At 37.0% G+C, this 25,504-nt stretch overlaps 1 protein-coding gene across 9 annotated transcripts in view; it reads right to left on the reverse strand.

Moving 5' to 3' along the window:
- Positions 1–25,504, reverse strand: part of VPS13B (vacuolar protein sorting 13 homolog B) — a 700,507-nt gene that overhangs the window by 259,001 nt on the left and 416,002 nt on the right. For all 9 annotated transcript variants that reach the window (XM_053660831.1, XM_053660829.1, XM_053660828.1 and 6 more), the window contains 2 exons: positions 16,601–16,727; positions 12,688–12,831 (listed from right to left, as the gene is read on the reverse strand). In XM_053660831.1, coding sequence (XP_053516806.1) covers positions 12,688–12,831; positions 16,601–16,727 — 271 coding nt within the window. The remainder of the gene's footprint in view (positions 1–12,687; positions 12,832–16,600; positions 16,728–25,504) is intronic.

The raw sequence follows: 25,504 nt of genomic DNA on the forward strand, positions 1-25,504 counted from the left end.
TGCACACCCACAACTATACAGGTTAGGTCACTGAAATACTACCTCCAACAGCTCTTTTAACCAATACTTCTTTGGTGGGGAGTGGGGCCTGGTTTGATTACTTATTTAGCCATGTAAGCTTGGGAAAGTTATTGGACTTTTTTGAGACTCAGCTTCTCTATGTGTATATACTGATACAAAAGCCCCCAACTGAAAGGGCTATATGAGGACTAAGAAGTCTAGCTCCATAAAACACTTAGACCATTTGGCACATAGTGAGCCCTCAATAAGTGTGAGCTTGGGTTACAGGTCTGGGTAGCTACCTCAGTAACAGACATTCTGACATTAGTAGATACCACTACTGTCCATGAACTTTTGTATCTTCCAAAAGTGCATTACTGAATGGGCCAATTTTTAGAAAGAAAGGTGGAAAAAACCTATGGCACATTTGCCCAATACCAGAAATCCTAAATATTCTAGGAGGAAGACTATTTGGTTTAGGTGTTGGTGTTTATTTTATATATCTCTGTACTCTGTGAGAGGATTTTTAGTCACCTGCTACAGAGCCAAAGTTCTAAAAACAAGCAATTTAAAAATAGGTGAAATCTTAGATGAGAATTATATACGTTCCCATGGTTCTGATAATGTTTTTAAAAATTTGATTCTTTTAAATAATAGTAACTGAAAGTCCATAAGTTTGTTTATCAGATAGGAAACCAATCAAACCCTGGACTCTCAGTTACTCTGGACAGTTAGATCACTTACCATATTTTTATTCAAAAAGATAATAAGAAATTCATTATAATCTATCTTCCTAGCGCTTCCTTCCTTACACACAATTTTTTGTAGGTCATAAGGAATATGGTATTAATACACAGCATTGGCAATTTGAGAAAAATATATGAGCAAGGAGCAGTTACTAAGAGAAAGGTCAAGGTCAGAGAGAAGACATAACTTAGCAGGAACAGTATGGTCTATAAGCATAGAAGAACAGTAACTTCACAGTGATATGGGCCTATGCTTGGTGAAGTATGGGCCGGTTCCTATACGTTATTCCTTCTTGGATTCCTTGCTGGATTCACTATTTGGTCTGGAGCTAGGATACTTTGATTTCCCTTGCTCAAGTACTTCTGAAAGTTGGAGACCAAAGGGTAGTGATAGCTGGTAATTTAACCAATAACCAATGAAGTACATACTTACACAATACTGGAAGGCAGAAAATGCTGAAGAGGTTAGACAGAAATGGGCTGAAGATTTTGATATACCTTCACTAAGTAGACAATTTACAGAATATGTGATAAATGATGAAACTGGGTCCATTTTTAATGCTCAAAAAAGTGGTCATCTAGTCAGTATTACCACCCAAGAGAATGAAGTATCAGTAACTCAGGCATTTACAAAGTACCCTCCCCCACAAAAACAAACAAACAAACAAAACCCCACAATGGAGAGCTTCTGTTGAGCATTCCACACAGACTTTTGAGTCACCTAATAAAACACTTAGGTTTGAAAATGTACTGGCCAAGATTGCTTCATGGGTTATTAGAGGGCGATCCAGTTTGCCATTTACAATTTTGCAAAGTGGTTCTGAATGAACACAAGGCAATGCCATCACTGATCAAATTACAGGTGCTATAAACCAGGACAACTGTGTCTATAATTTAAGAGAAAATCCTCATGTAACCATAGAGGGACAGTTAAATCAGTTGGGCACCACAGTTCAGGCAGCTCTTTCATGCAAACGGATCACACAGCCTGCATGTCAAGGGACACTATTTTACTACCATCAGAGAGACAGCATGAAATGACTTCTTCTTTCAACAAAACGGAGCTTCTCCACACTGCACTGTAACAGTGTGTGAGTTCCTGGATGAACAACGACCCAACGGGTGGAGAGATCAAAGAGGGCCAGTGCAATGGCTACTGAGATAACTGGACTTCACCACAGTGGACTTCTTTTGGGGTGTTGCCCAAAACAAAGCCTTTTCATAGAAACCACACAAGGTGGATGATATGATTCACCGCATTAGAGAAGCCTGTCAAGAACTGATGACAATAAAGAACTCTGTGCCAAGGTGTGCTTGCCTGTAGCAAGTAGACTCCAAAAATGTGTAAATAATGAGGGCGGGCAATTTGGGTACTTACAAGATTGCACCTAAATGCACTGTGTCACTGTGATAATCTTTTGAGTTAATAAAGATATCATAATTATAACTAATTTAAAAATGGAAATAAACATAGATGGACAGATGAAGGTGGCCTGGGGAGAAGAGCAGCTGAGAGGGGAGAGGAGTCTTGAAAGGACAGGGGCTGACTAGAGAAGAAGATAGCAGCTTGCCTGCACGATTCTTTAAAATGCAGCTTTATCATGCTTCATTGACAGTAGGATATAATGCTTTATGTAGTCTGTGATTCTTTAGGTAGTTGTAGGAAAGTCAAATACAGTAAATAATAGCAGAAAGTCTGGGGAAATAAAAACCTTACTTACTCTGGTGGAAATAAATATCCATTACTCCAGAAATTTGAAGAAACATGGACTAAGTACTGCATATTTTATGATGGCAAAATAAAATTCTTATATAAGAAATTTTCCTGAAAAACCTAATTTTTAGCTATCAAACAGACAGTATAAGAACAAGTACCTAGCAAGCATGGGATAGGTTACCAAGACAGTCACCGCCAGTGACCAAAAGAAAAGGAGGGCTAAGGAAATGCCTAAAACCAAGTGGTTACACGGAGGAGGTGGAGGAGGAGGAGGAAGGAGAAAAGGCAAAGGAAGAACTGCTCAATTAGTGTTAAAAATCGTTCTCATTCTTCTCCAGGATCTGTAGTGTGCGCATCAAAGAACCCCCACCTTCAGCTCCTCAATGATGTGGTTCTATTCTTTGTCCCTAAAATATGGTTTCTATTTTGCTAAAAAAGTGTTATTTACTCTAAAGCATTGATTTGAAAATGAGCATGTGTTACTCTTTACATACACTACCTCTGTTAAGCAGGCATAATAAGATGATTGCTTGGTATTCAGGAATAAAAGAGTAATTAATTACTACAGCCAAATGAACCCAAATAACTCAGGGCGATCCTAGTCCTCTCACCCTTCTTTTTAGTCAATTTTAAAATGGCATTAAAAAAACTGTAGGAAACAAAGGGTGATATTACATGCTACAGATACTTCAGATCCTAACTGAAATAATCTGAAACAGTTTTGAATATAACATGTCATATTATATTAGAATAGAGAAAAATGTAACTATATTTATGTTTCAAGATATATGTACTATTAATGTGAGTTCATCTGAGAGATTCAGCCTAAAATAGACCTGAGCTTTGAAGCACACCTGTTGAAGTCATTTTCTAGTTCAATTAACTTCGACTCTCTCTACCCTCTACTTACTTAAAACATTTCAGCCTAGCATTTAAAGCCTTCCCCAATATGTACTTAACCAGTCTCCATGAAATACATATTAAAGTATCAGAATTCTTTCAAATCTCTTCAAGTATATGTTATATACATCTTATCTTTTATATTTAAATGAACAGAAATAGGAATACCTATTGATTAAGGAATCTGTTTATTAATTCATAGGGCAAGCATTTATTCGGCATCTCATTTGATGCTGTGCTCAGCACTTTTCCTGGGTTTTATTATCTCCACCTTAAAATACTGTAAAAGTGTCTGCATCAGTGAGGACTGAGTCTAGCTTTAATGTAATAGAAGGTTAACCATTTATGTTTATTTTCTTCTTATACCCCACAGCCCAGGGCTGGTTGCACAGGTTCCACGATGTCACTCCCATGTTAGTATCATTTTATCTGCCCACATATCTATTTTTAGTGTGTGGCTTTTATTCTCATGTTTGAAATCACATGATAACAAGTGGCTGGTCACTTCCACTGCCATTATTCCAAGGAAGAAAAGGAAGAAAGGAGAGACTTTCCCTGAAATTTGCAGAACACTTATTTGTATATTTCACTGACTAAAACTGTGTCAACAGAGTCAGATGATGTCACATTTCTTTCTCTACCTTTCAGTTTTGCTTTTTTCTATGAATTCAACCTTAACATAGACAGGTTTTCTTCATGTGACAGGGTGAAGAAGAGTATGACATGGTCAAAGAAAGGTCCAGCATGACAACATCTGGACTCAACTGATCCACAGGAAAGAGTTTATTCTTTTCAGTGTCTTCATATGAAACACCACCCTCTCCTGAATAGTATGCCCATATCTGATCCAATTAAATGGGTTAAAAGGATGAGTATTATGACTGGCCAGCCCTCTGTCTCCTGTCTACCCTATCATGGGAATTCTCATCAAAACTACATAGGAGAACTTTGTTTAGCTAAAGGAAGAGGAGTTCTATTATCAGATGAAGAGGGTTCGGATTAATGGGTAATGCCTATCTTTGTCCCCATAGTAGCCCTGAATGGTTTGCAAGCCAATGTTATTTCTGTTGTATTATGTTGTATAGAACTTCAGGCTCTAATTGAGAATATGTTCCAAGTACTGAAGAGAGCCAAAGTTGCTTTCTGAGGAATATTCTAACTTTGGCTACCAGGTAACCCTGAAATTTCTGTGGCCAAGGCTCTTAGTTGTACCTCAGTATCCTTTATCCCATTCCTTCATAGTAAAATAATTTTTAGCAGGGTACATAACCATGTATTAGAAAGACTACTTTCTCAGCCTCCCTTGTAGCTAGGTGTGACCACATGGAAAGTGAATGCAAATGATATATGCAACTAGTTTTGTGTGTGTGTGTATAACTAGTTGTATAGATATGTAAGTATATATCTATATGTAGACATATATTCTCCAATTATTTTATTATTATCTATCTCTCTGACTAAATATATGAACACTAGCACATGAAAGCAGAAACTATCTCTTTGCTTTAATGCTATTCCCCAGGTATCCATGATAGTGTCTGGCTCATAGAAAGGCTTCGATATTTATTGAGTAAATAAATAGGTCACTCTCTTCTGCCTATTCAATTTTGACTTCTCTATGAAGCTAGATCTCTCACCACTTCAGCCTGAAGTCTTCTCTTCCAATTCTGAACAGTTCGTATAACACTAATTTTCCACAGATCATATTCATCACTCTTCATTTACTCCTCTGAGTTCTTAGTAATAAATTCACTTGTATATGTTTTAATTTTCAACCAGATTATAAAATGCTACAGGGAAAAGGCCACAGTGTACTTATTTTTCATACCTCTCTCAGTCTATAGTTAGTACATCTGGCCCTTAGTGAAAATGACCAAAACTAGGACAGACAGTTTAATTGTGCCTTAAGAAAACTTAATGCATTCACTGGATTTCTGTTCAAGAAATCTATATGGGATAAACATTAGCATGGCCTAAAAATTAAAATTTTTATTATGTTCTTGATGTTTAGCATCTACCTTGAGGCAACTACAACATGTTTTTCTTGACCAGCTTGTTTATCAGGAGAGGATAGGCAGTAAAATACTTAATATCTTTTCCAGGTCTAGATTTTAAGATATTAAGGTATTTAGTCATAGGCCCTCTTGTCCATTTAAGGCACTGCCTACATCTGCATTTTATTGGAGCCTGTGTTTATTGCCTGGTTACAAGTAGTCAATCCAGATGCCTCTGAAGGGAAAGAAATACTCAGCATAACAACCCTGATGCTAACTTGCCATGTCTCCATCGCTCAAATTTCCCAATTCCTTTTCTATATATAGAATGTGTAACTAGTGATGTGGCCATTCCCATTCGCATGTACCTTGAGACAGAAAGCATGGAGACAGACTAGAACATCAGCATCCTCTCCCATACCAGTGTCAGTTCCCACTTTCAAACCCTACCTACACTCACATGAGTTCGCAGTATACAGTTTACCTCTACGTCCCTCATCTTGCCTCAAGTTCTCCTTTAAAACAACATCTGCTACTATACCACCATTCATAGTCCCTGTCTTCTTTTTCTTCTTCATTCTGAGGTCCCTAGTTTTAATTATTCCTACCAATCCTTAGATTGGTCAAGTGTACCATGACATGAAAGAATTTTTTACCCTTAACTAACTGAAAAAAAAAAAAAAAAAAAAAAAAAGGAATTTCCATTCCTTGAATAAAGCATGACTCCAAAGCAGGCCATTTCCAATCTAAAATAATAATAACACCAAACAAACAATGTCCACCACCACTCCATAGGGCATATACCCAATCACAGTTCATAGCAAAAAAACTCCTACATACTATATTCTGTTTTAAACTATAAAGACACCCAAGTAAACTATATTAGGTACATATAATAAATCCTATTACAATATTTTTATATTAATATACTGTTTCTGTATAGAGACTCAAATAGTTAATATTTTTAAATAGTAGGATACGATACTGGCAATTCTACTAAGTAATATTCATAGAAAAAACAACCCTTACTTACTTATTACCCTACAATCTCTCTATTTGCCTTAATCTAAAAAAAATCAGTCTTCTGTCGTCTGGTTCTTTGTGTTGAGTGTGCAGCAGGGCTGGGGAGTTGCCAGTGCAGAGTAGAGAAGGCAGAAAGAAAACTTTAGGAAAATGATTCCCAGGGGAAAAACAGACATGACATTACAAGTTTCAAAGTGTAAAAAGTTAAAATTTCTCGGCGTTATATAGACTCACTGGTGGGAGTTGGGGGTAGGGTGGAAAGAGAGAAGTAGAAATTTTAAAAAATTGCACAAATAAACAAATGTGGCAATTGTTAACATCAGGAAAAACAAGAGTATGAAGAGAAGACATATAATCACATATTACTTTAATAAGCAGTGAATAATATTTTCATTGTTTTTAAATGAAAACAACTCATATTGATTCAAAAAATATGACAAGAATATTGGGGAGATGAAAGCCTTGAGGGGGGGTGTAAAAGAGATGGAATCCTCATTTACAATAAATAGCGAGTGAATGGGTAATGTTAAATCAGTAAATCAAGAGATGGTAGTCTTTTCATTTTATTCAGAAACATGGAGATAAACAGTTAATGGGGTGAAAGTGGTTACGCAGGATGAAGTGGCGGGGGAATTACACCATTCTGATATATTGACCTTAGCAGCTTTTGCTTAAAATTCATGTATTACTTTGATAAAAATAACATTACTTTATAAAAATAAACTAACCATTTCAACAAGCTAATTTTAGTACATTACCTATACAGTTTATGATTTTATAGACTTCAGCCAAATTGCTCAGCTTTCACCCTCTCAGTTTAAAGAACCCTAATACTTTAAAATTCTATACAAGTTATCTTTCTTTATGGTGTATTTTTTGTTGACTACAACTGAAATAAAATAATATAAAGGTAAAACTTCTTGTTTGTTTTGTTAAAACAGTTCCTTATATATTCTGCATACTGATAGAAATCTTACAATAATTTTTAGTGTTCTTAACATAAAAATGGCCAGTATTATTACCCCATAAATAGATTGCACAAATTAAAATCTTTTAACTCTTTGTTTATTCACATTCTTTTTCAAATGTTTCCGGACATTTATTGGTCCAGATAATTAAATTTTTTCATCTTGTTTATTCTTATTTTATAAATTTGTGATTTTATGATTAATGACAACTTTTATATAATTGTGTCTCTATAGGACTAAGACCATCTTGTAAGAGAGGAAAGCTTCTTACAAGAAAAGGTAAGAAGAAAAGTAAGAAAAGGTAAGCCAACTGCATCAATCACCACAGCCTCAGCCCACCTAGAGTTCATTTTTCAAAGCAAAACCACTGGAAAAGTTTTGATCGATTTTGGTGGCAATTTGCCTAAACCATCACCTGGTCATTTATTACTAAACTACTTCCTTCTTTTAGCTATGCACTTGAAAGTTTCATAATGAGTTAGCTGTTCACAGAATTAAAATTAGTATTAAAACTGGTTCTAGCAATAATCCTCAGATTGTTCCACTATTTTTACTTATATTTCCAAAGGTTTGTTCATCTTTCTTCCCCCCTTTGTTTGAAGTTTGGGTATATTTCTTCTACTAACAAAAACACCCCTACCACATTCTTGAATAATTTCAAAATTAATCTTCCACTTGTCAAAGACCGTCTAAAAGTATTAACATCATCCATCAGTTGGTGGGCTGAGAACAGATATGACATTTATCCATCTGTAATTGATGGGTTTTTTAGAGTCCTGATTTCCATTATTAATCCATCATTCTTATGGAATAGTAGTTGTTTATAATGCCATGATACACATTTTTTTGAAGATAAAAGGTTTATCTGTATGCTCATAACAGGCAACCAAAGAAACACTCGGTAAAGAATTAAAGTTAACTTCCAGCCAAGATGGAGGCATAGGTAGACACACTGTGCCTCCTTGCACAACCAAAATTAGGGACAACAAAAATTTAGAAATAAACAAACAAACAAAAAAACCCCCCAGAACTGACAGAAAATGCAACTGTATGGAAGTACAACAACCATTCATCCAGACTGGTAAGAGGGGCGGAGTCCGCAGCAGGCGGAGAGGGGCAGCGCAGGCAGCCCGGTGCTGGCGACCCCGGATGCAGGTTGGCAACTAGCAGACCCAGTGAGGCACAGAGGCAGCTGGCTGACTGTAGTCACACAATCGCACAAAGATAAACCAGACAAAAACCGGCAGTAAGACAGACCATGCAACCCAGGGTTCCAGCACCAGGAAATAAAGCCTAAAAGCCCTGACTGAAAACACTTGTGGGGGTTGAGGTGCTGGGAGAGACTCCCAGCCTCATAGGAGAGTTTGTTGGAGAGACCCACAGGGTCCTAGAACGTGCACAAACCCACACACCCAGGAACCAGCACCAGAAGGGCCCAATTTGCTTGTGGGAAGCAGCAGAGAGGACTGAAATCCAAGAGAGGAGCAAGAGCCACTGTTCCCTCTCTGACTCCTCCCCCACATACAGCAATCACAACCCAGTGATGGGGGGGGTCACCCCGCCCTGGTGAACACCTAAGGTTCCACCCCTTACTACGTAACAGGTGCAACCAGACCAAAAATAATAACAACAACAACAGCAACAAAAAAACCAACCTCAAAAAGAAGAGCAGATCACAGCCCCAGAGCCAATATATCTAAGCTACCAAGAGACAGCCAACCTATCAGATGCACAGTTCAAAGCACTGGTGATCAGGATACTCACAGAACTGGTTGAATTTGGTCACAAATTACATGAAAAAAATGAAGGCTATGCTAAGTGAAATGCAGCAAAATGTACAGGAAACCAATAATGACTGAGAACAAAACCGGGACTGAAATCAATGGAGTGGACCAGAAGGAAGAAAGAAACAACCAAACAAAAAAGAACTCAAAAAAAAAAAAAAAAAGAACTCAAAAAAAAAATGAGGACAGGCCTAGGAACCTCCAGAATGGACATCTTTAAACGTTCCAACATCTGACTTATACAGGTACCAGAAGGGGAAGAGGAAGATAGACAAGTGGAAAACTTATTTGAACAAATAATAAAGGAGAACTTCCCCATTCTGGCAAAGGAAACAGACTTCCAGAAAGTCCAGGAAGCTCAGAGAGTTCCAAAGAATGTAGACCCAAAGAGGAACACACCAAGGCACATCATAATTACATTACCCAAGATTAAAATGAAGGAGAGAATCCTAGAAGCAGCAAGAGATAAGGGGACAGTCACCCGCAAAGGAGTGCCCATCAGACTGTCAGCTGATTTCTCAAAAGAGACCTTCCAGGCAAGAAGGGGCTGGAAGGAAGTATTCCAAGTCATGAAAGACAAGGACCTACATCCAAGATTGATCTATCCAGCAAAGCTTTCATTTAGAATGGAAGGGCAGATGAAGCGCTTCTCAGATAAGGTCAAGGAGTTCATCATCACCAAGCCCTTATTATATGAAATGTTAAAGGGACTTATCTGAGAAAGAGGACTTAAAAATATGAACAGTGAAAGGACAGCAAACTCACAGTTATTAACAACCACACCTAAAACAAAAGCAAACAAAGCAGACAGCTAGCTCAGGAGTGGAGCCATAGAAATGGAGATCACATGGAGGGTTAACAACAGGGGAGTGTGAGAAGGAGAAGGGGGAAAAGGTACAGAGAATAAGTAGCATAGACGGTGGGGAGAAAATAGACAGGGGGAGGCCAAGAGTAGTGTGGGAAATGTAGAAGCTAAAGAACTTATGACACATGGATATGAACTAAAGGTGGGGAATGTAGGTGGGAGAGGGTGTGTAGGGTGGAGGGGAATGAAGGGGGTAAAATGGGACAACTGTGATAGCATAATCAATAAAATATATATATAAAGAATTAAAGTTAAAGGCTCATATAACATGCTTAGCAGGGAAAAGGAAGCAGAAAGAAATGGCTTCTCTGGGAAGAACAAATACTTGTACCTTTATTTAGGAAAGACAAATGACTTTCATGGATCAAACAGGAGACACAGTAGTCCTCCTTTACTCATGCTTCCACTTTCTGAAGTTTTAGTAACTTTTGGTCAACTATGGTTCAAAAATATTACATAAAAAATTCCAGAAATGAATAAGTCATGTGTTAAATTGTGTGACACAGATCTTTAACAGATGCATACCCTTTCCTTCACTTCCCCAATAACTCAGCCACATTCAATTTTCCTATGTTTTTAATTCTCAAAAAGAATTTTTGAAAATTACAATCCTATGGTTGTTTTAAAATACACTTTCAAAATACACTGTGACAGTGTAAGCAGTGTATTCTCTGATGCTAAAATACCTTGTGTTCTTTGACTATTGGATATAAGTTGTGCTAATCATTTACGGATAGAAAAATATTCTTCTATTTCACTGAAGGTCTTTTTTTACTATTAAAATTTTCATAGATAATTGCCCTCCCTCACTAGAGCCTATACTTTTTTTTCTTTTTAAACAGTGGTAAAATGCACATAAAATAAAATTTACAATTGTAACCACTTTTCAGTGTAGTCTGTACTGTATTTCAGTATAGTGTCTGTACTTTTAACATTATCTCCCAGAAGCAACAAAAGGCCACAGGCACATTTTTAAAACAGCAAAAACAGTACCTCGTTCATTTACAGAACTCTGAGGGGTGACTCTGCACCTCAGTAAGTGCTGCTAGTAAGCTGAGTGTCCCTTTACTTACTAACATCAGACCCTACTAATAGGCATTACAGGTAGATAGGTAAATATTTAAGGAGAAGTGTGCTAAGTTGTATAAATTCCTAAAACACACCAGAAATCTAAGGTAGATTTAAGTGATGCGAGACGTTCACAAAAGCGGCACAGATAACACAGGAATGTAAAATACTGCTTCCTACCCAGTTTGCTTCAAGGGCCAAAATAATTTCAGGACTGTATACATGTAACTCCACTGTTAAGGAGTTGAAATTACACTTGGCCCTTGGAAGGCACCCGCGAGGCTGATGTGGCCCCTGGTGAAAATGAGTCTGACACCCCTGCTCTAACATACACTGAGGAAAAGTCAGTATTTTGGAGAATACATATAGCTGTACAGACCTTTGAAAAAAGGTGCTAAACAAACAGAAAGCACAGGTGGTAAAAAATAATCTAGCTAGAGAATTATTATTTATGAAAGTTAAAATTTACCATTAAAAAGGTTTTTAAATAAAGAAGACTGGAGGACAACTGTAATTGAACAACAATAGAAAATTATGAATAAAAGAAAAGAATGCAGGAAGTGAAGACAATGATATAAGAATAAACTGTTTCACATACTTAAAAAACAAGACTGAAAGACTGCCGTAACAGTGCTGTTATATCAGCTGCGGCAAAATGGACAGAGCACAGCCCTGAAAGACCTGAACTCAACGCTCAGATCCACCGCAGACTGCCCTGATGTGAGGCCAGGCGGGCGGCCACTCAGTGTCTCTGGGCCCGAGACCCGAGTCTGCGCCCCAGAGAGAGCCCGTCTCCACCCCACGGGATGGCCGTGACAGCACGCTTCAAGAGTGACGAGCCAACTTGCATGGAAACACCTGGCATGCTGCCTGGCATCAAGTGGCTCTCAGCGAATACCTCTTCTCTCCCTTCCTTCTGATAAATACAACGTACAGCCTTCTGTGTAACTCAGGACAAAAATAATGTTCTTTTCTTAGAGTAACGGTTTCTTCACTTGAGGTTTTATAGATTTACTCTAAGCACAGATATGATTGGAGAAGTATGGAAACAAAAACAAAGAAAATATATCTTGAGAAACATCTAACAAGCAGCTTTGTTTCACGGTGACATGCTTTGTGGTTGTAATACAGGGTTCCAATGAACACCAGATCAGAATTAAAATTCTAGGCAGACATTCAACTCACGATTGTGCCCATTTCTCACTAAGCATGTGAAACAAACGCTTTAGAAGTTATTTATTTGAAGATATTCCCATAGTACTCCTACAAAGTTCACTTCCAAAACAGGCCTATCCCTTTAATGTATCTGAGTAAGTAAAAACTATACCACGTTTCTTGCATTGTACTTTAAAAACTGCAACAGGGTAATAAAATCATGTTTTTAACAGAGGCTTTTCTGAGCCTAGGCCATAGCAACTCTGAAAAGTGCATGATAAATTATAGGAAAGAGGACCAAACAAATTTCAAAAGTAAAAAATACCAACCCCAAATGATTTATGACCACATTCTGAATAAAATTAAGTATAGAATAATTAGCAGAAAGCATTTCAGCAAGTTTTCCTATCATGAATGTGAAGCTGGCACAAATGCGGTATGTCTAATCAAAATCGGGTAACAGTTACCTCTGTGGCCTTGCTTGATGGTTCCAGTCCAGTCATATTTGCTACTATTAACTGATGTAAGAGTTGAACTTGAGCCACACTTAGGAAGAAATCCAGGTTTGTGGTTATATTCACTTCTAAAGAATGGCCACACACTAAAATCTCCTGAAGGGCGAAAAAAAAAAAAGTTGAATCCAGATGAAGAAACATGATAGCCATTAGATGATAATTTATCATTCTTACTTATTTGACCTTTATTACGTTGATGAATTCCTTTGGGATTCGAGTTCATTTGTTAATGAGAACAGCAGAAATGGTGAGCACAGATACTTGACACAATTTAATGGATTAACTTAATAAACATTTATGAGGGCCTGCTGTGCACCATGCTGTGTGCTGGTTACAGGGCAACAAAACTAACAACGAGAATTTTCACCATTTCATGTACATTTGGCTTTTGCATACCTCAAACCATTATCATCGTTTCAGTAAGTAATATAATTCTTAAGCAAAGCCTTGCTTATGTATTCAAACCAACAGATATTTACTGAGCATCTCCTCATCACCATGCTCTATACTGGTGTGGCAGAAACAGCACATAGAAAAAAAGGCTGGCCTTGAAGGGCAACCTGCTCTTGAGGAGATTACAGTCCAGTTGGGCAGACAGATACAAACGGGTAATTGTCGGCAAGCAATTATAATCACAAGTGGTACGGTCTGAGTAGTCTCCAAAGGATACGTTCCAAATGATTTATAACAAAATAGAGTGCTGAAGCCAAAAATAGCTAGACTAATTAATTTAACTTCTTCAAACTGCTCAAATCTTGGCAGCATTAGCTAGATGTCCACTACTTAACTGGTGCTGTTCTGCACAACTGAGTTACTTGAACATTCATTGCTGGAAAACCATTCAGGCAAGAGGAACAGAAATGAAAAACAATCCAGAAGCTTCACTTAACAAGCAGAAGTACTGCCTCTTGTCATGAAGTGCATGTGAACAACGTTCAAATGTCTGGAAACATCCAACAAACCTTCTCCATATTAGTGTCATCCAAGGGGAGAGATTTAAGGAGACTTATGACTGGTCCAGACACAAACTAAATAGCTTAGAGCGGGTTTTAATAAAGTCATAAACAACAGCATGTCAAAAATGATTATCCTTTTTTTTTCCCTACAAGTTCCCTGTGTTTACTCAGTATAGTTAGAATTATTATTTTACTCCTCCAAGTAATGATGAAAAGAAATATATTCATGTATTTTAAACCAATTGTGTTACTAAGTAACTGTAAGGTATTAGTAGATTTAATTTTTATACAACTGTAGATAACCTAACTTTCCCTATTGGGCTCATATAAACATCAAATAAGATAACATACAAATATATTGTTTTAAAAAAACTAAGGGAATATAAAGTTTATAGTAGCATGAATTATATTTAATTTGTCCTTAATTTTTGTGAATTTTTCATAACAATTGCCTGTAACTAATTAAAGTTCATAAAATTTTTAGTACAACAAATTTGTATGAAGAACTCTGTTTTCATTTTTTAGATTATGGTTTCCATTCAATATTATTTTGTATTACTTTCATGTGTACAGCACCAATAATTTTATAATTCACCAAGTGTTCACACCAGTTTTTCCAGTACCCACTGGACAACAATAGTTATTATGACATTATTGACTATATTTCCTATGCTGTGCTTTATCTCCCCATGACTATTTTGTAACTACTGCCTCGTGCTTCTTAATCCCTTTACGTTTTTCACACAGTCCCTTAATACCCCTTCCCTCTGGTAATCATCAGTCTGTTCTCTATATGCAAGTATACACGTCTGTTTCAATTTTGTTTGTTTGTTCATTTTGTTACTTAAATTCCACATATATATAAAATCGTATGCTATATTTACTTCCCTAATTGACTTATTTCACTTAGGACAGTATCCTGTAGGTCCACCCATGTTGTCATAAATGGTAAGATCCCATTCTTTTTATGGCTGAGTAACATTCTCCTGTATACAGGTACCACAGCTTTGTTAGCCACTCATCTATTGATGGGCACCTGGGCTGCTTCCATACCTTCACTATTGCAAATGATGCTGAAATGAACACAGGGGTGCATATATTCTTCTGAATTACTGTTTTCAGTTTCTTTGCATATATATATATACCCAGAAGTGGTTCACTGGGTCATAAGGCAACTCCATTTTCAATTTTTTTGAGGAAACTTCATACTGCTTTTCACACTGGCTGCACCAATCTGCATTCCCATTAACTGCACATCCTTGCCAGCACCTGTTTGCTGGTTTATTGATGATAGCCATTCTTACAGGTGACACCTCACTGTAGCTTTAATTGCATTTCACTGATAACTAGTGGTGCTAAGCATCTTTTTACATATCTATTGGCCATCTGTATGTCCTCTTTGGAAGTGTCTCTTGAGGTCTTCTCCCATTTTCTAATTAAATTTGTTTCTTTTTGGTACTGAGTTGTATTTCTTTATATTTTGGGTATTAACCCCCTATCAATGTATCATTGGTGAGTATATTCTTCCATTAAATAGGTTGTCTTTTGTTTGTGTTGATGGTTTCCTTTGCTGTGCAAAGAATTTTTAGTCTGATGAAGTTCCCTTTGTTCTTTCTTTTGCTTCCCTTGCCCAAGAAGATATATCAGAAAAAATAGTGCTAACGGAAATGTCAGAGTTTACTACCTATTTTTCTTCTAAGAGTTTTATGGTTTCAGGTCTTATATTTAATTTTTACTCCATTTTGAGTTTATTCTTGTATATAGTGTAAAGAGATGGTCTGTTTCATTATTTTTGCATGTATGTGTCCAATTTTCCCCAAACCATTTATTCAATAGACTGGTTTTATCTGACTGTATGTTCTTACCTCCTCTGTCATATGTTAATTGCTTATATAGGCAAGGGCTTATTTCTGGGCTCTCTGTTCTGTTTAATCAATCTATAGGTCTGTTTTTATACCAGTATCATGGTGTACCTGACTACTGTAGTCTTACAGTATAGTGTGATATTGGCTAGCACAATTCTTCCATTTTTTTTTTCTTTCTCAAGATGGCTGTGGCTATTCGGGCTCTTCTGTGGATGCAAACAATTTTTTGGATTGTTTGTTCTTGTTTTATGAAATATACCATTGGTATTTTGATAAGAATTGTACTGGCTCTATAGACGCTTTGGGTAGCATACACATTTTAATTATGTTAATTCTTCCTATCCAAAATAATGGTAATTCTTCCATCTATTTATATCTTCTTCAATTTCTTTCTAATGAAAAACTTTTTAAAGTTCTGATGAATCACATTATTATTACATTTCTATTCTAGGTATGGAGGCACTGATACACAGTGATCAGATTTGAAACATGGACCTACTAGTAACTGGCTAATAACTTGGTCTCAGTTTTATTCATCCATAAAATACGGATACTAATAATATCTATCTCATAAGGATATTGTGAAGACTAAATAAGATAATGCAAGCAGAACTCTCTCCATAGGGTAATACAGGGGAGAACACTAAGTTACTGTCATTATTAGTGCTGCTTTCATTAGAAGGAGATTGTACAGGGTGTGTGTAGTCTGGAGCCAGACCAGCTGGGTTCATAGCATACTTGGCCACTTACGACTTGTGAAAATTTGGGTAAGTTATTTGGGGTAAGCTTTTTATACTTCAGAGTTTCACACATAAATGAGGATAGTGGGATAAGCTAATAGGATTATCATGAGGGTTAAATGAGTTAGTACATAAAAAGTAGCAACTGAATGGTACTGGAAAGTGCTTGATAATAGCTGTAACAGTAACCAGTTAACAACAAGCTAATCTGATAGTCTGTGGGTTGAAACTGTTCAGACCCCTAGCAAACAAAGAAGAGCTGCTCCCTTATTTAGACCAAATGAGACCTAAATTAAGTTCTAACCTCAGTATGTGTATTTTCTGGAGAAATTATTTTGGTGAAAATGATGGCAGGTGCTCCAGTTATTCGGACAGAAAAATCTGTTAAAATGGGAGTCATAATTGCTCTTCTTTCTTGATGCCGCCGTATGCTAAAAAATAAAGTACATTATTGTTAGCTATTTCATTTTTTTCAAGCAAGTTTCAATCAATTTTTATAAGTCTTTGTACTAAAATATGTATGACAAAAATCATTATTTTGGGCATTCCTATTTACGTATTTTATAATTATAGTTCTGTAACTTCAGTACTTCTGATTTATAAAAATTTCAAAAAATCACTGAGAAATCCAGATGTAATTTATCATTTCATATTAGTTGCATCTTAGCACCTTTCAAAAATTACTTTTAGCCCTGGCTGGTGTAGCTCGGTGGATTGAACACAGGCCTGTAAAGCAAAGCAAAAAATTACTTTTGTTTTTAATTCCTTTTGTTTTTACAAAGAGCTTAGTATTTTTGTTACCAATAATCTCATTGTGTTGCAATACATTTCTTTTCCTATTTTTAATATTTCTGACTTTGTAACTGACAACTGACACCTTACCAACCTTGCTAAGTTCATAAGCATATCCTCTTAATCGTTGACCTCTTCTTTTTAAATGCTTTAAGAACTATCTGAGCACACTGATTATTACTGCCTTTACAATTTGTGAAATGCCTTTTCTGACTTTCATACTAAATGCTGCTTCACAGCAGCCCTGTATGTGGAGTGAGGAGCACCATCAGTCCCACATTATCTGTAAGGAGAGGCGGCTCAGGGACGACACCCGGTGGGAGCAAAGATTACACAATTGGGCATAGTAGGCGGGATGACCCCAGAATAGTATTCGGCCTCTATTTTAATTCTTCTTTAGACCTTCTCACTTTTGAGCAGTTATGTAGCATGGCATTTCTATTCCACATTAAAAGTTGCCAATAATTTCAAATGAAGTATTGCATACATGGTAGAAGGTAAAATTGGAAAATATTATTGAGAAACCAAAACTTGTGCTAGTACAGATCTTCAGTTCTAGTATTCATATTCTTAGTTTTCATTTTATGAAATAATACAATATATTTGATGCTATAATATACACTTTAAAAATCACTAATTTTTTTAGATTCAAATATTTTCAATAATGAATTATAAAGAAAAACATAACACTGAAAAATAACTACAAAAATTAAATTCTCCCAACATTTACTAAACAACAGTCTATGGCTTAAAATAACAAAGAGAGAAGCAAAACTCATAGTATTAACTGGCACTGAGGATGCTTTCAAGGACAGCATCACTCTCAGTGAACCAAGGGAATAGTTTTTAATGGCCACATGGAGACCACGGGCTAATTCTTACATCCCTGACAGGGAAGGATTTCGAAGTAAGCCGTCCATCTATATATCTGGAGCCCTTACAGGGCTGGAAAAATATCTGCTGTCAGAAAAAGAAAAGGATGAGGAAGTCTCCCTCTCTGGCAAAAGAGAGGGAGACTCTCTTTTGTTGAAAAAAAGAGCTATCCCTGGAAAAAAAAAAAAAAAGAATAATCCTGTTTGTTTCATAGCTTAATTTATGTTACGGTATCAGTCCAAAAATACCCATTCTGAGTTATTTATATAAAAGTGGCAACAGACCTTTGATAGCCCTGAGGCAGCTATCAAAAATGGATGCAAAACCTCTCTGGAAAACATTCTCTCAAAACGACAAAAAGGATTCTCAGGGACAAAGACCACTGAAGATAAGCACCTAATCACAGATGGTTTTATACACCCACCAAAAATTATTCTTTATTAGCAACAGGAGAATTCAACCCCATTATCAGATTCATTATTGAGAACTTCTGATAATAAAATTACTACATATGGACAATAAAATACATTTGTTTAAAACTCAGACATATAGGATATAATAAACACATGAATGAAAAAAAAAGTACTATTAAAAAAAAGATTAAGAAAACAACCAAACAGAACTTCCAAAAATGAAAAACATAGTTACTAAGATTAAATATATAATAGATGGATAAACAGTAATTTAGATTTAAGAAAATTTAGTAAACTAAAATTTACATGAGAAAACTCCAGGAATTTAATAAATTTTAAAATTGGAAGTTTAAAATAAAAGTTAAAGGGGCAAGTCTGACATATTTAATTGCCATTCCAAAAAGAGAGAAAAGAAGAAAAATGAGATAATATTAAAGAGATAATGGCTGAGAATTCTTCAGAACTGATGAAATATAGGAATACACAGATTCAAGAAATACAATGATTCTTGGACTAGGTAAATATGATAAAGTCCACAATTAGACACATCTTCCTGAAATAGCTAATCATCTATAATAAAATATATTAAAATGAGCTAGAGAAAACTGATTACAGCATGTAAAGACATAGTGTTTAGAAGACTTGCAAAAGAAATATTTCTCTGATATGCTCTAATATAACAATGATTTAATATACCTTTGCATTATACATAGAAACAAAGATGACAGGAAGTTATAAAACCCTCTTTGAGGATGAAAAAAACATTGACTATCATAAGGTGCTAATCAAATAACAGGAAAGTAATCCTATGTGTTAACAAAAGCTACTTTGTTTAGCTGTGGGAGGAGTAGATTGCAAGTAAAGAACAGTAGTTTCTCTGAAATTGTTACTAAGCAAGAAGGCATAATTACATACCACACACACTCATGAAAACACAGGTATAGGAAGGCTGTGGTCATTTTTCTAAGGCTAAGCATAGTTAAACTAAGGTTCTTCTGTCCACCTTCCATACATTTTTGGTATGACTTTGTAGGTAATATTGAAGCAGTTTAAGGACCATACTTCAAAAATCGCATAACAAAAAAGACTAGGAGACATGGTACTAAGGTTTCCCAAACATTCCACCGAAAGACAACAAACTATGCCGTAGTCTCTGTGTGCACAGAGCAGCTCTTTGGGGCTGTTTCATATCCTCTTTCGGGGATATGAAGACTGCTGGAGTACATTCTTTTTTTTTTTTTTCTGCAGTACATTCTTTAGGAAAAGGTCCAAACAAAAAATTCCTCTCCTCAAAACAAACAAGTTAACAAACTGAAACTATGTTTAATATATTTGTGATGGAGATCACAACTGCTACATTTACTACATCCTCTAAAGAAAGTCTTAAGCACATGTCTATATTGAAATATCTACTTAATTCCATTTTACTGAGAGGCTCTGGTTATAGTTTCTAGTCGTTTATATCTATAGTCTGGAACTCCTACACCTACTTCTACTTGATAGCTCTTTTTTTCCCCAAGGAAAAACTTTAAAACAAAAGAGAAACCAAGGGATTGATGAAAGTTACTCAAAGAAACGGACATTAGAAATCATGCATTCAGGATATACAAGGTCTGTCCAGAAAAAAATCCAACCATTTTTAATATAATGAGAACAGTTTGCATGATATCAATGTAACCTGGCAGCCAAGGAGAGTGGGCTGGAATGTGTATGTGTGAACAATGATGACTTCACTGTACTAGGTTTGGGGGTGGTAGAGGCTGCTGTTAAGTGAGCATGTGTACTCTGTGGCTGTCACATTCAAAATGACTGAGTACAGAAATGAATCTGCATCAAATTTTGCATTAAGCTCGACCATTCCTCCACTAAAACCATCCAGATGATTCAGAAGGCCACAGCTATGAGCAACTGGTGATTGGCAGCTTCATCACAAGGAAGAAATTTTGGGTGAAACATCTCGTCACCTAGGTGACTCAGCCCCCGTACAGCTCAGATTTGGTGCCCTGTGATTCTGGCTTTTTCCAAAACTAAAATCACCTTGGAAAGGGGAAAGAGGTTTCAGACCACTGATGAGATTCAGGAAAATACAATGGGGCAGCTGATGGCAATTGGGAGAACTGTGTGAGGTCCCAAGGTGCCTACTTTGAAGGGGACTGAGGCATCACTGTCCTATGTACAATGTTTTCTTGTATATTGTATCTTGCCCAATAAATGCCTCTATTTTTCATAGCACATGGGTGGATACTTCCTGGAAAAACCCCATCATAAGCAGGGGTTTACCAAGGGAGGGGCACATGGTCACATGACTTACTACATTCCCAAAGCTTTTACCATTCACTGCTGCATCACGTAGCATGCTCACAAAGTTATGCAGAAAAATGAGTAAAAGCTGTGTGTTGTACACATACTTCTAAGTAAATGTTGGTGTCCTCTTGTTTGGTTCCTTCTCTAAAACATAAAATGTCGAAGAAGGGAAACCTGGCCATTTTGGGCTTTGGTCAGTCGGGCTTGAGTCAGGGCAGGAATACGCACGCATGTGCACACTGACACATACAATCCTCATGGTAGAAGCTGTATGGAGGTTACAGTAAGTGAAGATATAGGCAGTTTTAAAATGTTAGGATATCCTACTATGATTATATTTAAATATTTTCTAATTTTTTGAGTACTTACTCTGTCAGTAACTATCCTATGATATAAAGAAGACAGGGCAAGACAGATCTTTGTCTTTTTATCTCTATTCCACTTTTGCAGGCTGCCAGCGGCATCCTCAGACAATGATAGGAGGAAGAAAACTCCTGCTTGCTGCTAAGAAGGGAAAACTGACTATTTCTTCCTGCTGCCAGGGTCCCTTTTCCTTTCATATCCAGTTCCCAGGTACTTTAAGCAGGAGAGAAATCATATGCTCTCATGTAAAGCTATGATTGTTTAAGGGATTTATCATGAAATCCAATTCAAGAAACCATCTGTCACTGGGCAAAGTTATCACACTATTATAGACTTAATATGGTGATTGCATCATAGAAAATAATATATATAAATGTAAAGTCATATGTTGTATACTTGAAGTCATTATATGACAAATATACTTTAGTAAAAATAAATTAAAACAACACCTTGGAAACCAAGAATAAATAAAAAATTAAAATGATCTCTTTAAAAATATCATACAATTCGAGTAGGTGTAGGTCACTTTGGGCATTAATCTATGAGGTATGGGAATTAGACCAACTTGTTTAATTCTGCTCAGGCATTAGTCTGACATCCTCGCAAATTAAAAAGACATAAGTGATGGTTTTCAGGTTGAAGAGTAAGAACAAAGAAGACGCTTTAATCCATATTCCTGTTAACATTTTCAGGTACAATTCTGGAAAGAGAGAATGTTCTATAAATCGCAAATCAAAATACACAAGGGCTCCTGTGAGCGTGTGGGCAGTGACCTCACTTCAAAAGTAAAAATAAGATCAAAAGACAGATGGAACAGTCACAATCTCTCAGAATTAAGGCCAATAATATATGCTTCAGGGATTTTAGTATCAACACAAAATCAATGTCACTAATCCTGTGAGAAACACAGGGCTGATTGATTTTAGGAACATGTCAGATTCAAATTAAGCTTTCTATGCAAATATAGCAACAATGATCTAAAAATATCTCATGTCGGGTGGGGGGGAGGCCTACAGAGTAATATATATAATTTGATACATGTGTATCAAAACATTTAAACAAATGAATATGCTGCAATCATTTCTCTGCCAATGAAGTTTGAAGGGAAAATTACCCAAGGAAATCAAACATAGGTAGTGGTAGGGACAAATAAAATTATTATGATAAAAACGAACTGATTTCTTTTTCAAGTAGAGTTTTAAGTTTATTCAAATTGCCTTTAAATATTATAAACAAGAAAATTGTATTAACTTGGAGAAGTAAGGCTTACTGGCATTTTCATATAATTACAAAATAAACTTCCCATCCCCCATGCCATACACCCAAAGCACTGATGAAAGAGCAGCAATAATTTGAATGTGTAACACGCACATGGCAGACATCAGTACCAGTTGCTTTAGTGCTCAGCACTTCATTTCCACCGAGTACAAAATAAGCCCAGATGTAGTAAAACCAGTTGCTAAGAGAAAATGAAAAAAGTGATAAACAATGAACTTCAGCCTAAGTGTACGGGGTCCGGGCATCAAGTAGAAGTGAAGTAAGTGGATGCAAACCAGGGTTCTACCCTTAGCTCTAGTTTAACTACCACTGTACGAGCCAAGAAATTCCCTCACTTAGCTTCTTGTAGTGGTTTTATTCTGTAATAACTTGCTAATAAGACTGGTTCAGAGCTCAGAGAGAAAGTTGTATGAGATTTGGAAGATGTAAAGGAAACAGTAGCCAATATACTCTTAAAGTCATGCTGTTTTAAATGTAGTGAAATTCCAATGCAGAGGTGCCAACAGACTCCAGCTTACCCTCACCCTTCCTGACTCTGTGGCCAGCCCTTCTTCCTGACCCACTGGCCCTGCTGACCAACAGCAACTGCAGGCTCGCCCCTAGACACAGAGGCAGCAGCCTCCTACGGACTTCTACTCTAACAGCCTCCTGAGGTCCCTCCTGCCGCTAGTCATGCCAGGCTCCCAGGTTGCCCTGGGAGCTACACATCTTTTACCCAGGGCACAGGATCAAGAGGGCTGGGTAGTGACCTTTCTCTGATCTGCCATCTCCCTCTTTTAGGCCCTTCCTTGCCAGCTTCTTAGAATTCAATAAGATCTTGTTTTTAAAAGAAATTTTTATGCTAAAATACTTCAGTGGTTTTGCTGACTTGATTGAACCCTGATGTGTTCCCTCAGCTGAAAAAGTAGGATTTTGGAAGCAGAAGACTTATCCACTTTAGAATTTGATGATTTTTATGTTTAACTTCCCTGCTCCCCTCTCCCCAGCATACATGTATAAACACATTACAATTAAAGACAAAACGGAGTAATGTACTCAGGAGGAATGAATAAAAACTGGGATACTTGTATGGGGTGGAAACAAATTATTCTTTACTGGGTAACAATTTTACCTTTTGAATTTTACCTCTAACACTATTGAATGAAAAAATTATATTAAGGTTCTGTTTATATTTCTGTCAAGGTTAATCAGCAGAACTAAGTTATATCAGATCTAAATTTTTTGTGTCATTTGAAGACACATTCATCAGAATTACTTCATCAGAAACATTCATTCAGTCATGTGATTTATCAGCTCTACTTAATCATCTAATCATTCAATGTTTGATTAAATTCACTAAAATATTTATTAACAAAGTACTTATGTGCTATGCACGATGTTATGTCTGAGTATTCAGAAGTAAATGAAGCATTTCACATTTTCATACTCCTAGATCGCAGACCTATTGCTGTCTTAGTTCACAACGGACCTTAGTTCAGGTCCTGCTCCTGCTACTTACACTCTGTGGAAACAAATTCGGAAGCTGTGTACCCTGTGAGACTTCCTGACAAAGCACCTGTAGAGTTAACTATTCATTTCTTTTTTTCAATCCTCTATTTTGCACCTAAGTAGATTTTAGATGATTTTTTTTTGTTTATGTGCCTGTCACATTTATTAGCCTGAGATGTCCTATGTGCATGGAATGCGTCTGTCCTGCTGATGTGGCTCCTCTGTGACCCTCAGCATCCTCCACTTCTGTTTGTCATAGCACTTGCTGCACTGCACCCTAAGAGTTAATTAATAGTCTGTCTTTTTGACTGGATGCTGCACCATGTAACAGAAAGGCACATATTAGAAATTATTTTATCTTGTGTCTCTAGTGTAAAAGACATTGCAAAGCACATGTTGAATGTTCAAATGTCTGCTAATTTTTGACAAGGGTGCCAAGAACATTCAATGGGGAAAGACAGTTTTGTATCCCCCAAAAAGTACTGGGACAATTGGATAGCCACACACAAAAGAGTGAAGCTGGAGTTTCACCTCATACTATATATACAGACAAACAAACAAACAAACTCCAAAACCAACCTCAAAATAGATCAACAACCTAACTACAAGAGCTAAACCAATAAAATCCTTAGAATAAAAACAGGCATAAAGATGAATGTTGGAACCGCTCTGCCTGGTTTCAGGAGTTGTAACTGCCCCCATAGATAAGGCTGAGTGAGTGACCTCTGGACTGCGAGCCACTTAGGAGACAAAGCTCGTCTCTGGTAGCAAATGCTGCTTCTGCTTCATCCCCTGCCCCCAAGGCTTGGTCGGTTAGTCAGACACAGGTAAGACCCCTCAGAGGAGGAGCAACCTAAGCCAGACACGATCACTTGGGAGGCCCTCAAGGAAGGACTCCGGGGGCTGCAACAAAGAGGGAGTGATGGACCCCTGTCCCCTGGCTATTCTGACATAGCCTGAGTCCCCATTTGTATCTGGGAGAAGCACTTCCTGGCTCTACTCCACTTAAGTCTAAAAACCTATGACTGGGAAGGTGGTGCATCCCTTTGCCAGCTAGAGTGGGTTCCGGGGCGATCGTGCACAAGAAAGAATTCCTGAAGTCCTGTGAAGCCTGCTTTGCTAAGAGTGCTTTCATTCATATGATAAGGGTCCAAGCAGGAAATGAGTATGTCTCCCAAAGTTTTTGCAACCTCCTTACCTGACAGACACTGACTCAGATTAAGCCCTCAGATTTCTTTGAAATGTTATCTATTGTTTGATCCTTGCTGCCTGACATTGACTGATAAGCTTTACCTGTATTCCTGTGTGTTACAACCTAATAAAAGCCGTTAAAGAAGAGGTTCTTGGTCCTTCTCTTCTGAGAGACTGACCACCTCTCCTCTCCAAGCAGATCATGTCTTGGTAGTTTCATTTTCATCCATGGCGGATGGGGGGACTTGCGGGCAAAGTTGCCTCCACAGGGTACTTTTCAAGAACATGTGTAAAGGAGACATGGACAAAACCAAAGATCAAAGGTGGGAGTAGAGATGACCAGGGTGGGGGGGAAAATGGAGATAACTGTACTTGAACAACAATAAAAAATGTGGAAAAAAACATAGGCATAAATCTTCATGATCTTGAAATTGGAATGGATTCTCAGATATAGCACCAAAAACATGGACAATGACAGAAAAAGACAGATGAACTAATCATCAAAG

The sequence above is a fragment of the Artibeus jamaicensis genome, unplaced genomic scaffold (genome assembly GCF_021234435.1).
Source record: "Artibeus jamaicensis isolate MK-2021 breed Jamaican fruit bat unplaced genomic scaffold, CSHL_Jam_final scaffold_916, whole genome shotgun sequence".
In the NCBI taxonomy this organism is placed as follows: Eukaryota; Metazoa; Chordata; class Mammalia; order Chiroptera; family Phyllostomidae; genus Artibeus; species Artibeus jamaicensis.